Below are 16,162 nucleotides of genomic sequence, written 5' to 3'. Positions count from 1 at the left end.
CAAAGCATAGTTAGTCTTTTCGTAATTCTTAATGCAAAAATCGTGAGATTCTATGTTTGGGTGAAACTTCTTATGTAGGGATTATACATGGTCTTGGTTGTAATCCTTTGATTAAACTTTGTAATCTTCGCCGAAGGTCTTTGATCATTCTACAGGTGACCTCAGGCAATACTGCCAACCCACCTAAAATCTTTTGTGATCTTTGTTTTACTAATATTTTTATGAAACCCTAAATCGATCATTTTAACTGTAATTTCCCATATCAAAAATCTTGTTTAAGACTTGGGCCAATCTCCAAAGATGGTCACTCTCACATAAAATTGATCATATTCAAAGAATCACCTTCTACCCATAGAAACCCCCCAATAGATGTGGTTTGTGATACACTAAATGCTCAAAAGAGCCATGGCCTTGGCTTCGGTCAAACTACAACACAATCTCCCACCGGCATTTCTAATGATACCACTAACACCAATGAACCCAAACACCCAAGAGCTCCCATCAAAATTTAACTTGATGCACGAATCAGGATTAGGCCAACACAATCTCCCACCTGCATTTCTAATGATACCACTAACACCAATGAACCCAAATACCCAAGAGCTCCCATCAAAATTTAACTTGATGCACGAATCAGGATTAGGCCAACACAATCTCCCACCTGCATTTCTAATGATACCACTAACACCAATGAACCCAAATACCCAAGAGCTCCCATCAAAATTTAACTTGATGCACGAATCAGGATTAGGCCAACACTATCTCCCACCTGCATTTCTAATGATACCACTAACACCAATGAACCCAAATACCCAAGAGCTCCCATCAAAATTTAACTTGATGCACGAATCAGGATTAGGCCAATACAATCTCCCACCTGCATTTCTAATGATACCACTAACACCAATGAACCCAAATACCCAAGAGCTCCCATCAAAATTTAACTTGATGCACGAATCAGGATTAGGCCAACACTATCTCCCACCTGCATTTCTAATGATACCACTAACACCAATGAACCCAAATACCCAAGAGCTCCCATCAAAATTTAACTTGATGCACGAATCAGGATTAAGCCAACACAATCTCCCACCTGCATTTCTAATGATACCACTAACACCAATGAACCCAAATACCCAAGAGCTCCCATCAAAATTTAACTTGATGCACGGGCGAAAGCCATTTGGTGATTATCTTATTATTCCTCCATTACATTAAACAAATTTAACGATAAGCTCACTTCCAACCATCTTTGAGAGATTTGTAGGATTTATGCGCAAATTTGTCAATTAGGATTTCAAGTTGAACAGTGAATTGTTTTCTTTGAATGTCTGATCCATAGGATTTGAATCACATATCATAGTATTACAACCACACTAGCTGCCTGTTTGGCAACCATGAAAAATTATTCCATAGAATATTTGTTAACCCAGTTGTAAAAGATGGGCTTGTAAGAGAGAGGCTGAGGGGAGAGAGGCTTGAGAGTGCAGTAGTGGAGAGAGAATAATAAATCACTAAAAATAAATTAAGGAAAAAATACTCTACTTAAAATTGGGAATTTATCCTGTTTTCTAGGAGCTTTTCATGCTCTTCTTGCACCCATCCTCTAAAGTCTCTCCTCACCCATGCATCCCTCACAACTGGCTCTACAAATATTCCATGGAATATTTTTTCAACCATGAATTTTTTTCATTTGTTGGAATATTAGTGAATCATGTGGTGAGGAGAGGATACTTGAGAGGGCACGGGTGAGTAGAGGGTAAGAAATAGCTAAAAAAACATGGAAAAAATAAATCATGATGGCGGAGGTATAAGGGTGGGAAAAGGGGAGGCTTGAGAGGGCATGGGTGAGTTGAGGGTGAGAAATAGCTAAAAAACAAGGTAAAAATAAATCATATCTTGGGTAGAGCTTTCTTTTTTCTTGTTTTTCAGCCTTTCGTCACCCTCTCCTTGCTCACTGCTCCTTGATCTCTCCCTATCCAGCCCTCCCCTCACCATTGAGTAAACAAATATTCCATTGAAAAAAATCTTGATTGCCAAACATGGCATAAGCGTTTATTTATTTGATTTTGTATTCCATTTCCATGTCCATAGATGCAGCAAATTGACTAGCCCAAGGTTTCTCTGCCATATCTAAGCCATTAGTTCGATGAAAATTGGACGCAGATAAATTAGACAAAGAATCTGATAAAACATAGACTGCCTAAAAGAAAATGGCAATGGCAGAGTTCAAGAACATCTCCCAATATAACAATCGCATTTTGTTTTACTGAAAACGCTTAACTACTGATAATTATTTGCTATCATAATATAAATAAAAAACATCTAGTTGATACCATTACAGTTTCTTTACTTCCTAGCTTTGTGTCGAACCTGGTCGATGTCCCATGTAGTTTGTCACCAATCCCATAATGGCGAACCTGATAAAAGTTTCAAGAATTAAAAACAAGGAAATTGTAATTTGTAAATATTGCCATCATAAATTTTCTAACCACAGCCAAGAAAATGTCAGAGCTTTCAAATATTAGAGAAAAAAAATGCAGAATCAAAAGGATATTTTGATTACCGATTCCAATTTAGACCTATTGATTGATCAAGGTATGGACTACAGAAGAAATCCATTTAAGCAGAAAGAGACATATAATTTTAAGAAGCAAAATTGAGTAATCACCACCGATAGATTAGCTTCTACAAACAACTCCTATCATGGGGGGAAGAAAGTCAAAAAGTTTCAACTCCCTTCTAGCTACTCCTTCCCTGGCTAATTTGTCTGCCTCCCAATTGGCCGATCTTTTCACATGATGGAAAGATACTCCGGATTCACTTACTCGGTCCATAATCTGGTCAAACCATCTCGCAAATCTCCAAGCATGCGAACAGCTTCATTTTAACCATCTAATCACATTGAGGGAGTCTCCCTGATCCCTTGCCAAGTCGGACCGCTCAATCAACTTAATGCCCTGAAGAACCACCTGACCTCTGCTTCATTAGAATCAGCAATCCCTAAAGGTTCTGAGAAGGCCCAAAGCGTAACATCATCCGTGTCTCTAAGAAGAACGCCCACCCCTGTAGGTCCGGGATTTCCAAAGCTAGATCCATCAACATTTAGCTTAAGGAACAGGGGGAGGAGGCCAACTTGGAATCACTTGCTCAGGCCGAGCACCACCTAGACAGACCTCCTTCCAACTGTACCAAAGGTCATATGCAGAAACAAATCTAAAAGAGGGTAGAACCTTGACCCAAGATATAGTCAAAGCAATCGCCTTGGTGAAAATGAACTGCGGGAGTTTGGCTACAGCCTTAAAGATTCTGGCGTTTCTTTCTTTCCACAAGGTCCAAATCGTCGCTAGGAATGGCACATTCCATAAAACTTTACCTCTCTTCTTCCATGGGACGAATGATCATGCATCCAAGAGAAGGTCCAAGCGAGTTGGGAATAGGGGTGCAACTCGGGTCGGGTCGGGTTGAGGCCAACCCAAACCCGATCCGACCAACCATTTGCACAATCCGAACCCAACCCGACACAAGTACCAACCCGACGAGTTTCAACCCAACCCGACCCGAGGAACCCTTTTTGCCAACCCGACCCAACCCGAGATTTTAAGCTTAAAAACTAAAAAAAATTATTAAAAATGTCGGGTTGACTCGGGTCGGGTTGCCCAAGCCCTCAACCCGAACCCGACCCAAACACAACCCAACCCGACTTTTTTCCTGGTTGAACCCGTCGGGTTCCGGTTGAGCCCGCCCAAGTTTGCACCCCTAGTTGGGAAAGCCCAAGAAATGCCAAACCTGCATAGAATTCTCCAAACCTCCCTAGAACCTCGCAGTGTAATAACAAGTGCTCCACCGTTTCCCGGCTTCAAAATACACAATGTGCTGTGGTTCACTATTAACATTTGGCGGCTTCACAGATGATTGCAGTCAAAATTTTGTCTAGGGAAGCAGCCCAACAGAAAGCGTGCACCCTAGCGGGTGCCAGAAAACTCCACACTTTGGCTATATGTAAGGATGTCGAGCTTATAATGAACTAATTTTCCACTATCTCCAAGAGCTACGCTATCCTCTCAAGTTCCCTATCGAAAAAATTTCTTCCAAAATGCAAATCCCAAGAGATGCCAGGTTCCCCTCAAGCAATGCAGTCCTTCAACCATACCTCCCTCTTCTTCGACACAGCAAATAGATCAGGAAAAATGGTGCTAAGGGGCTCGTCACCACACCATTTATCCTTCCAGAATTTGATTATATCCCTAGAATACACCCTAAACCGAATACCCTCATTAAACTTGAAGATCAAAGAGTGGGCGTGGCTTGGGCATTATGAGATTGAAAGAAGTCAACAAAGCCTAGTTGGGGAAGTGGCTTTATAGAGAAATATGGAGCTTTGCCTGGGCAGGTAAGTTGTGCTTCATTAATTAGTGTCTAGTAAGCTGAGTTTCATTAACTAAGTCTATTAAGTGTGTCTAGTAAGTTTTGTTTCTTTAAGCAAGTCTAGTAAGTTGGAGGGTTTTACAATTGCAGTGGTCAATGTCGTGTAGAGATTCCAATGTAAGAGTTCATATAATTCTGTTGTATGAGATGGAGTTGGGGGATTTTGGATAAACTTATATTATTGATAATATATCAATTTGGTTGAACATTGCTCCCGTTTCCTTCTTCTATTGGTGGTGTTCTTGTGTTCTACTTTCTTCGTCTTCCCTCTTAATCACCCGCATCACTACTGATTATCTCAAAAATGGAAGAAAGCAATAACATACATTGAAGTCTAAGTAGCAGAAATCTTCTATTCAAGGTGCTGCACTGGCTCCTGAAACTAGTCCACACTTGTCAACTTCTGCTTGCCCTTACCAACAACTACCAATAAAACCACCTTTTATCTCAATTAGTTTGTGTTATTTATAAATTTAGGATTCCTGTACTCAGATACTCTTGAGTTTCCATGAGACAGTCATAAAGTAAGCTAATTTCTTAAATTTATATAATATGAATATTTGTTTAACATTTTTGAAATTTATATAATATGAATGTTTTTATTGAAAGAGAAAAGTATTGGTGCGCTTAAGCGCACCATTTTTGTGGTGCGCTTAAGTTGTAATAACGCCTCCCATTGGTGCGCTTTAGCGGGACCCAGAGGGACCCAAACATTCAAATGAATGGGAGGCGTTATACAAACTTAAGCGCACCACAACTCATATTGAAATTAGATATATAATATGTATGTTTCACATTTTTAAGGCTACAGAGAGTACTCTCGCTAAATGCTACATAGAGTACTCTCCCTAAATGAACTTTTTGAGAAATGTTGCATCCCTATTCCTGCACCGGAATCTGCTCCTGTCCCACTCTCTGCCAATGTCACTTAAAAAGACATGGAGCACAGAGAACTCCCACATGCTCACAGAGCAGAATGAGCTTAACGGTTGTCCCTTGCTATTTTGAACTGCCAGAATGAAGCAGTATAGTCTGCATCAAGAGTTTGATTAAATATGACACTAGATGCATAAAACAATATATTTTTTGAATGGCGAATATTGTATTAAAAAAACAAAATCCAAAGACCGAAGTGGTCTAAAGGCACAAACAAAGTCACAAGAAAGAGGAGAAGAAAACAGAAAGAAAAGAACAAAAAAGAGACAACGTAAAAGCGAACCAAAGATGCTCGACGAAAAAATCTACCGCTGGGCTAAACACACTCAAGGTGGTGTAGATAGTCAAAAAGGACTATCTCCTCTCTACCAACTCCCGATCACGCTAAAGCATCTACCTCCGAATTTGCTATCTCCAAATATAACATATCTCTGGATCAAGTCGCTACAAAGAATCTGAAATCCCCTTATGGCATATGTTAAGCGCCAAGGGTGTGGGGTTTCATCTCACACATCTAATCGCATTTAGGGAATGTCCCTCGATGATCAAATGTAGCATGCCTTTTTTTTAAAAGAAAAAAGAAAAATCAAATGGAGCATTTGCTCCCGCGGAGCAAATCGAGTGCCCCTAAGAAGCACCAAGCCGTCAAGACCTCAGCCTGAGTAGCATCCTTCTCACCTATTGGGTTCGAAAAAGCCCATATCATCTCGCTATCTGTGTTTCTCATAAGTTCGGCAATACCTGTCGGACCAAGGTTACCCAAACTCGAACCATCAAAGTTCGGCTTCAACCTCCTGGGCGATGGAGGGGTCCACCTGGGTTAAGGGCCCTCCGAGTGAAGAATTGCTCAACTTGATCACCTCCCAAGCTCTATGGCATGGAGTCACCAAGAATAGACTGAACATAGGGAGGATCAATGTCCACTGAACAACTACGGGGAAAAAATTTTCTATAAACTTCGCACACCTTTGGATGTAACTTTGAACAATCTCATATTCCTCTCCTTCCAAACAGGCCACATAGTGGTAGCTAGACATAGGCTCCACAATGTCATACCTCTAAGGGGTCAAGGAGCAAAACTTTACGACTCAATATGATTAGCAATGTGACCAAGGATAACCAAACACTCCAAAGAGACCGAAGACAGAGTACCACACATCTTGAGTAAAGCGGCAGTGAAGGAGATGATCAATTGAATCAGCATCAGTAAGACATTTGGCGCAATGATTGGCGACAATCTTCGGTTTATTTCTAAGATGATTCGTAGTAAGAATCTTATTAAGGCATGCAGACCAGCATAAGGCATTGATCCTCGATGGGGATTTGATTTTCCAGATTAACCGAGCAGGGAAAGAATATGCCTCATGGCCCTCATGACCAAATTAAAAAAAAAAGGGCAGCCCAGTGCATGAGGCTCCCGGATTCCAATGCCTCGCAGCCAGCCAAATGATTAGAGAAAATTTGACTGTGAAAGTACCCTCCCCCACCCCCACCCCCGGATTCCAATGTCAAACTCTTTATCCTTTCCCTCACATTTTATATAAATTGAGTTGATTCTATTGAGAAAGACAGTGGCATCACATGGCTCGCAGTCGAAGAAGTTCCTCCTATCTTAAAATTTGATCTATAGGAATTTGGATTATATTGCGAATTCTCAGTTAAGTCTTTTTATCATCGTGACTAATCTAGTGTCCTCCAAGGTAGCTAGAGTGTGGACTATACAGGCTCCTCCTAGAATTTGCACTTTTGGATGGGCAGCGCTAAGGGAAAGAATTCTGACCATGGATTTTCTTAGAAAGAGGGAGATTCTTATTATCGCTTTATGCCTCGAAGTGGGCGTATCAGTTAATCACTTATTCATCCATTACAAAGTCACTAGAGATATTTGGAGTAAATTGATAAGCAGATTTGGCTTTTGTTGGGTGTTTCCTGAATTGCTCTTAGATCTCCTTGTGGGATGGTCGGCTAATCCGCGGAAGGAAAAAGCTAAAGTTTTATGGAAAGTTTACTTCCTAGCAATATTATGGGTGCTATGGAAGGAGAGAAATGCTAGGGTATTCAAAGGAAAATCCAAGAGCTCCTATTTCTTATTTGATCAAGTGATAGCTCTAGCAATATCATGGGTAAAATCCCTTCCTCGGTTCAAATTTGGGTCTGCCTATGATCTATGGGAAAGGTGGAGGGAAGTTTGCTATAGTGTAGAGATTAAATATATAATTATCCAAGAATGGGAACCCCCTCCTCCTGGTTCCCTTAAGCTTAACTTTGATGGCTCTAGCTTGAGGAATCCCGGTCTAGCTGGAGTTGGGGGTGTTTTAAGAAATGCACTTGGAGAGGTTCTTTGGACCTATGGCGAGGCGTATTGCGGTGGCGGATGCTACGGAAGCGGAGGTGCATGCAATAAATCAAGGCTTGGAGTTAGTAATTGTTAACTTACCAACTTCTCCAAAAGCAGGACCACATGTGCCAAAAAAAAATCCACATGCGATGGTTGGCCCAAAGTGGGACCACATGTGCCACGTTATTGCCAAGTGGGCCACACGTGAGGGGAAGTGTTAAAAGTATAAAAGATAAATAACGCCTTTCTCTAAAAGCTTAAGCTGTTGGAGAAGGGCGTTATTTATCTTTTATACTTTAACAGTCCCCCGCAAGTGTGGCCCACTTGGCAAACATGTGGCACATGTGGTCCCACTTTGGGCCAACCATCGCATGTGGATTTTGCTACCCGGGAGGTTTGAACTCAAGCCCTTTGGCTCTAGCTTTTGGAGAAGTTCGTAAGTTAACAGTAATGAAAAACCGTCACAATAATGTGGTGGTAGAAGGCGATCCATTGAATGTCATTCGATGGTTCAATAGATCTCAAAAAAACCACCCTAGAGATTTGACAGGTTGTTTGACAAAATGTTTGATTGGGTGAGCTCCTTTACAGTAGTGTTCCAGCATGTTCGGCGATCTGCTAATTAAGTGGCGAATAGTTTAGCTAGGGATGGAGTATCCAATGAATCCTTAGCTTTCTTCGACTCTCTTCCGCCTTGATCATCGTTTATTGTAGCTTGGTGAGTGATGTTGTATTTTCTTTCCTATTTTGTATTTTAACCATCACGGTATCCTCTTTAAATAAATTGGCTACCATTTTCAAGAAAAAAAATCAAGTAGGAGAAAAATCAATAAATGTAAATAGAATTGGTAGATGAGAAAAGCTAAGAACAAAGCATTATAGTTAGCATCAAGAGCTCGCTTAAATATGATATTCCATACATGAAAATTATAGAATGGAATTTCAAGATAATACTAATTGAACTTTTTCTAAATGAAAAAGAAAGAAAGTGGTGATAATTTTAAAACATGAAATGACCAAACATCTCGAAACCAATCAAAAAGCCATAAAGGTTTCCAGGAATCATTGCACTTCTGGGTCATAAAATGGCTCTAAAGTCTAAACATGACATGGATAAGAACTCAACATGTATCTACAAGATCAATTAAAGAGTTGAAAGTTGAAGCACGCCCTAACAAAACACATATGCGGAAAAAATTAATATAGCATCTTAAATTTTGATGTATAAGAATCTATAAATCAAGTATGAGAAAAAAACAATAAATATGAACAGAATTGGTTGATGGGAAAAGTTAGGAACAAAGCTATGAAGATGTAAGAACCAAAGCTCGTGAAGCTTTACTTACATCATGGCCATGGATATCTGTTTCAGATCATTTTCCACATTCTTCATGTTTGCCAACGATTGAGCACAGAAAATTATGGCGAGCCATGAGCTAAGCTTGTACTGCAAAAAAACGAGTGTACAACATGTAAAGAAAGATATACAGTTTCATATACAGTGAGCCTCTTGTCAAAATGAATATTTTGTTACTTTTTTGGATGGAAAAGCTTCAATGCCAAAAACCCCGCTGTTCTCAACTTTAAGGCCATGTTTGGAAGCCATGAATTTTTTTTCATGATAAATTTATTTTCTCAGGTGGTGAGAGAGGGGTAGGGCGGGTGGGAGGAGGAAAGATTTGAGAGGGCAAGATTGAGTAGAGGGTGAGATGTGCCTAAAAAACAAGGAAACAAAAGCTCCACTCAAAATATGATTTGATGTTTTCCTTGTTTTATAGGCATTTCTCACCCTCTACTCATCCATGCCCTCTTGAATCTCTCCTCCTCCCACCTGCCCCACCCCTCTCTCACCAGTTGAGAAACTAAATTTATCATGGTTGCCGAACATGGCCTAAGTACTACATAGACATGGATACAAATTTCAAGGTCAAATATGGATATGAGCTGTCACAATCTGAAGTCTAGAAACCCAAGAAGGTGAAATGTCCATAGAGATACATAATGATATTGAAAATAAACATGTATGACATTAATTTAGTTCTTAAAGGCATACAACTCAACTCAACTCAACTCAACTAAGCCTTTGTCCCAAACTAGTTGGGGTCGGCTAATGAATCCTTTAGAAAATTTTCATGAAGAAGGTGAAAGGCTCTACCCGGCTCAAATTGACCGAGTCTAATCCTGACACTAGTTGGGTTTGTCTACATGGATCATTTTCTTCCATTCTCTCCTAGGATCCTATCCAAGGTCTTGTTCTCTGTTATGTTCTTAAAGGCAAAAGATGTACAAAAATGCATCCATACACAAGCTAATGACCAGAAATAAACCAGTATAAGAAGCTAGATGTCAAGGGGTGACAACTGGTCTCACTTTTTCTTTTTTTAAATTGAGCCATTGGTAACTTGCCACATAAACAACTGGTCTCACTTGATCCCCACTTATAGGCATGGTTTTAAATTTCGACCGAAATCCGAAATTTCGGACCGAAACGAATTTCGGTGAGGAACGAAATGAAATGGTACCGAAATTGAAATTCCCGAAATTTACCAAATTTCATTCGAAATTTTGTTAATTTCAGGGATTCCGTCGAAATATATAATAAAATAATACTTTTTTATTCCGTTAAAAAATTTCGAACGAAATTACCAAAATTTCAGTAATTTCGATCGAAATTTCATCCCAAAAATCCGGGATTTCGTGAACTCAGAAATTTTAGCCGACCGAAATTTAAAACCATGCTTATAGGTATCCATGAGGGTTAAGGCAAACATGGAAGAGTGAAGAACATCAAAAAGTCTAGAATTGTGTAGTGGACTCCTAAGAAAGCTAGAAGCACGTAGATTCTTATAGAGATGTGTAGGAGTTTCTAAATAATACCTATAGATCCTTTGTAAATACAAGTGTAGAGTATGCTAGTAAGTCTAGAAGTTTATTCGATGATTTCCATGTGGCATGACTAAGACCACGGGTGTGAAATAGGGAGCCTAGATATAGGGGTGAGCTCCTTATTTGCAAACCACTTCTAAAATCCATAGCTTCAAGAGTTATAAGAGTTCTTGAGCAATACAAGGCACTCTTTCCATTCACTTGAAAAAATACTAACTAAAAGCACGTCTATGTCCAGAAACATATATAGCTTTAAAATGTAGTAGAAATCTTTAGTAGCAGCATGCATTCGCAGAAAAATAGGTAGCTTTACCGCCTCTACTAATTCAAACTACTTCTTAAAATACTTTTTCTGGTCTCAGATGGGCCCAAAATTGGGTATAAATTCAGCCACCTGCTGCTATCAAAGTTTGGGTTTGATTTCAATCCCAACAGCCCCTTCTTCTCCCTATATTTCAGCCCATCGAAACCCATTAAGTAGCAGCCAACAACCCTTCCTTCTCCATCTCACTTGCAGCCCACAACCAGTCCCTTAATACCCTCTTCCATCATCCGAAATCCAGCACTTCCTTGAACCCAAGCCTTCTCCTAAAACCTACCAAAGTTTCAGCCCAAATACAAATATTTCAGCCTCTTTATTTACCCATACACCACTCTAATTTATAGTCGAGACCTATCAATTTACCTCCTTAAACCATAACAGTGCCATCAAAACAGCCACTAGATTCATAAATTTAGGCAGTCCAATATACATCCACCAGTCAGAGCCTCTGTGATCTCCTCAAGGCTTTCTGATGGTCCATCTTCTTTTGCTATTCATCTGTGAGTTCCTCAATGATGTCAGATGTTCCTACATCAGAATCCACAAAGAAGTGTCATGGCCTCCGCCTCAATAACATCATTATCACCAATTGAGCCTGAAAAAAAGCCCAAATTACCTCTTTGTCCGCATTCTCAACAGTCCTCCAATGCCTGCCAAGCTTGCATTACCCATACTCTATGATTCGTGGGTACAGACACGAGTGTCGGGTGTCAACATGGACACAGAGTGTCGGACATGGCAACCCCTTAAAATTTAGACACCAGGGCCCAACTAGAAACAAGGACATGGCCACATATGCACATACAATGAAAATCAAAGAAACATTTGAAACAGCTAATGGACTTGAGCTTTAGAAAGTTCTCAAAATAAATATTTATACATGTAACCTATTTTGGAATATCATGATCAAAAAAATTCTAAAATTAGCAAGCCCTTGTTAATGGTCTATTGGAAAATTATCATCATCCTAAATTTGCTCAAGAGCAATCAGGCCTACCTTGGATATATTCACTCCTCCCTAAAGGTTGTAAGAGTTCTCGAATAGCTGCTAACAACCAGCTAGAACCGTTCAATAGAGTGAGAAGTGCCATTATTAAAACAAGGTGGTGCATCAACAATCAACGCAGCAGGTTGCACGCAGCAGCACGGATAGCAGGCACGGGCAATAGTCAATGTTGCAAGCAGCAGGGCTCAGGCACAGGAAAAGGAAAAGATTCCAGGAGCTTAACTCTAAACGTGTCTAAGAACATGTCGACACGGCTCTATGCTCAAAAATCCATGTGTCCACAAATCATAGCCCATACTCGAACCATCAAAGTTCAGCTTCAACCAGTGTTTCAAGATACGGATGCGGGTCAAAACGCGGTCGAAGAAAATCCTAGCTGACGACGCAGTCAAGTACTTGGGAGAGTCAAAGGAGTTTTTATTGAGTCTGTAGGGCAAAACGCGGAACGCAGCGGCAAAATGTGGAATGGAGTTTTTATTGAGTCTGTAGGGCAAAATGCGGAATGCAGCGGGAAAACATGGAATGCGGCCAAAGGAAAAGGAAGTCGACTTGGGGGAGCCCATGATGATGAGGGGGAGTTTCAACCTCCTAATAGGTGAAAGGGTCCATCTGAGATTAGGGTTTTACGAGCGAATGTTGCTCTACCAAATCACCTCCCAAGAGGTATGGATCGATGTCACCGAAATTCCACTGAACATAGAGGACCAATGCCCTTCGAACTACTATCGAGAAGATTTGTCTCTGTATACTTCGCACACCTTTGAGTGTTAAAAAATCCCATATTCCTTTTCTTCCATACGATCCAAAATGTGATACCTAGGAATAGGATCCACAAAGTCCTACCTATAGTGGGCAGAGGGGCAAAACTCCACAATCGATATGATCAGCAATATGATGATGTGATCAGGGTGAAGACGGAGAACCCAAGAAACTCCAAAGAGACCAAAGACAAGGTGGCACAAATCACGAATAAATCGGCAATGAAGAAGAAGTCAGTCAACAAACTTGGCGTCGAAAAGACAAAGTGTGCAATGCTTAACTATAATCTTCCATCAATTGCAAAAGTGATATATAGTGAGGATCTATTTCCAAACTCTTTTCTCCCCCCTACGTTTTATAAAGATAGGGATAATTCTAGAAAGAAAGGATGTAACTTCTTACATATCCCGGTCAAAGAAACTCTCCCTGAATCTGAAATTGCAATAAAGTAGAACATTCACTCTGCAAAAAGATTCAACCAATAAACTAGACCCTTCACATCGCAAAAAGATCCCCCCCCCCCCACACACACACACACATCTTTGCGAGATTCCACATTAAATATAAGAAATCCTCCTTTAATGTGCTGGGAAATATATATATATAATATTTTTCCATCCAAAAAGTTCTTCCATGGAATTTTTTTTTCTTCCAAATGCCGAGCATAGTTTAGAAATGTTATCCTTTTCACCGTTCTCTGCCATTGTCTGTCGTGTTTGGTTGGTAGGAAAGTGGTCCAAACGAATAATGTTTTCCAATGTTTGCCAAGATCCTACTAACACAAAGTAGAAATCAGGAGAAAAAAACACAACCCATTCCCACGAGCAAAAAACAAAATCAACCACAATATAATTAGAGCTTTATTGAAAATATCCTATAAACACAAACTATAAATCAGGAGAAAACTGACATACAACCCATTCCGACAAGCAAAAATCAAAATCAACCACAATATAATTATTGAAGTTTATTAATGCTCGTGATGAACTTCAATATAATCAAATAGCAGAGACACAGAATTGGAAACTACAAACTGTTATATGCCTAATTGGCCATAACACAAATAAACAAAGAAAAAAAGAGGGTAAGGGTTGATTCAACGCAACTGGACCTCCTAAAGGTTCAATTCAAGAGGAACCATGAGTCTCCTAAAACAAAGTTTCATTTGGTTGTAAACTTCTCCTACATTTCCATGAATCTGCGGTGCGGACCTTGGCGGCTGGCAACCAAGATTGATGATATTAGAGACCTGGTCCGTTCCATCCAACCACAGCTAATCCATAGACGGAGACTTATCCATAGACGGTGGTCAGCAAACTCGATCGCTGATGCATTGGCAAAGGCTGGAGCAGGCCGAGATGTAACCATCATTGGGGATGCGTCCCTGGTGGGTGATTAAATATTGTAGTTTCACTCCATTCCTCGGAAGATCTTGTAAACTCGCGGTGATTTCAGGGACGGCTTGTCCCCTACTATCGCGATTTAATTTTTAATAAAGTTCCGTTACCTTATCAAAAAAAAAACACACATAATACACATCATCAATCTACTTGCCCACTTACAAGACCCATCATAAACAACTAACAACACATACGAGTGATGGAATAATTGAAAGGTTCAACAAAATCAAGAAGATCCTTGGCATGGTGTTCAACAAAATTATCTTTGTCGGCAACAATTCTCGCATTTTTCTCCACTATAAGATCCATATTTTCAAGATTTAACTTTCCTTCATCTTTGTGCATCTCCTCGATCAAAATGCTGATTTTGTTCAAGCCTTCTGCAAATTGTCATTCTCCTTCCATCAATTTCGAAACAACTACTTTCATCTTGCGAAAATCATCATGAATGGAATCCAAAATTTCTCTAGACGTAACCATGTCACAGGATCGACCATACCACTTGTTATGTGTCTAATTGGCCGAAACACACATAAACAAAGAAAAAAAAAAGGTTGGGGGGGGGGGGGGGGGGGGGGGGGGGCGGGGGCGGCGGGGGATGGGTTGATTCGAGGCAGCCAGACCTCCTCCACACAAAAAATAGAAATCAGGAGAAAACCCACACACAACGCATTCCCACTAGAATATATTCAAAATCAACCACAGTATAATCATTGAACCCAGAAAGGACGAAAAACAGGTCCTTGAACAATAATTACAGAATAAAAAAACGTCTGAAAGAACATAATCATCAATCAATTCTCAAATTCAGAAAAAGGGTACTCTTTATGGGATCTAATTGTACACTAATCCAATAGCAATTAATTGCAAGTATCATCAAAACGCACAGATCTGTAGATCCGGGTGGAAATTTGGCAACCAGATGCAAACAACTAACCTAGATCAGCAATCGTGAAAAAAAAAAAAAAAACCCTAAAAAATTGTTTGAGTGAAGAGAAAGGGGGATAAAAAGGGGGGATTTGAAGCAAGATACTGACCCTGAACATGACACCGGAGATTCCGAATACAATAGCAATGAAACCCGAGTAATCGATAGGGAGATCCTGAGGAGCTATAGTTGGAGGAACATAGGGTTTTGCCGTTGATGGTTGCCTTGGATCATTTGTAGATGAAGAATGGTGAGAAGCCATATCTCTCTCTCTCTCTCTCTCTCTCTGATCTTCTCTCGTATGAAAAATATGGGGTTTTTATATGGTGTGGGGCTGAATAGTCCAGTATTTTTCAAAATGTACTGTACGGGCCACACAATTAGGGTTGGCAGTGGGTCGATTTTTTAACCGACCCAGGTCAACTCGACCCCAAAAATAACCTGGGTCTTGTTTAGAAGTCCTGAGTAAGGGTGTCAATTTTGGCTCGGGCTCGGAAGCTCGCTCGAGCTCGGCTCGAATCCTTAACGAGCCGGCTCTCCAGGCTCGTTAAGCTTAACGAGCCGAGCCCGATTTAGGCCAGGCTCGGCTCCGCTCGGCTCGTTAAGGCTCGTTCAGAATTTAATATATTTAAATATATATATATATATGATATATTAATATATACACTAAAAGGGTTGTCTAGGGAGTAAAAGGGGGAAGATGAGGGGTGTGAAAAAAAGCTCGGTAAGGCTCGCGAGCCTGGCCAAGCCTGACCGAGCCGAGCCGAGCCTGGCCAAGCTCGGCTCAGCTCGGCTCGTTTACACCCCTAGTCCTGGGTCATTGGATCTTGGGTTGAGTTGGGTAGGGTTTCAGTTTGAAAAACCCGACCCAAGATACGGGTTGGGTTTGAAGAAAAAACCTGAAACCGGCCCGACTCTTATAGGTATATTATAAAATTCTTAAATAATTCTTGAATAACATGGCAAAATAATATTTTCCGACATATTGATTAATTATTTTTTATTAAAGTGATTAAGTTTGTTATGTAACATAGTAGTTGGGTTTTGCTTAGGGCACTTGTTAAGTTGCATTGGGAAAGTAATTTTTCGATCATTTTTCACAACGTTTGAGAATTTTACAGATGTTTTGAGTATTTTTATCAAATATTTGTAAAATTCC

The 16,162-nt window shown here is 40.2% G+C and overlaps 1 protein-coding gene across 1 annotated transcript; it reads right to left on the bottom strand.

Annotated features, from left to right (window-relative positions):
- Positions 1–2,171: 2,171 nt before the first annotated feature.
- LOC143856787 (asterix-like protein) lies at positions 2,172–15,316 on the bottom strand. Its single transcript, XM_077367070.1, has 3 exons — positions 15,113–15,316; positions 9,049–9,149; positions 2,172–2,420 (listed from the first exon to the last, which is right to left on the bottom strand). The coding sequence occupies exons 1-3, from the start codon at positions 15,263–15,265 to the stop codon at positions 2,357–2,359; spliced, it is 318 nt and encodes a 105-aa protein (XP_077223185.1). The 5' UTR covers positions 15,266–15,316; the 3' UTR covers positions 2,172–2,356.
- Positions 15,317–16,162: the final 846 nt, after the last annotated feature.

This window comes from Tasmannia lanceolata, unplaced genomic scaffold (assembly GCF_043159265.1).
Source record: "Tasmannia lanceolata isolate RefF3 unplaced genomic scaffold, GAP_Taslan_0.1 ptg000003l, whole genome shotgun sequence".
Taxonomy (NCBI): Eukaryota; Viridiplantae; Streptophyta; class Magnoliopsida; order Canellales; family Winteraceae; genus Tasmannia; species Tasmannia lanceolata.
The sequence above is the reverse complement of the archived record's forward strand: the minus strand, read 5'-3'. Positions and strand labels throughout refer to the sequence as shown.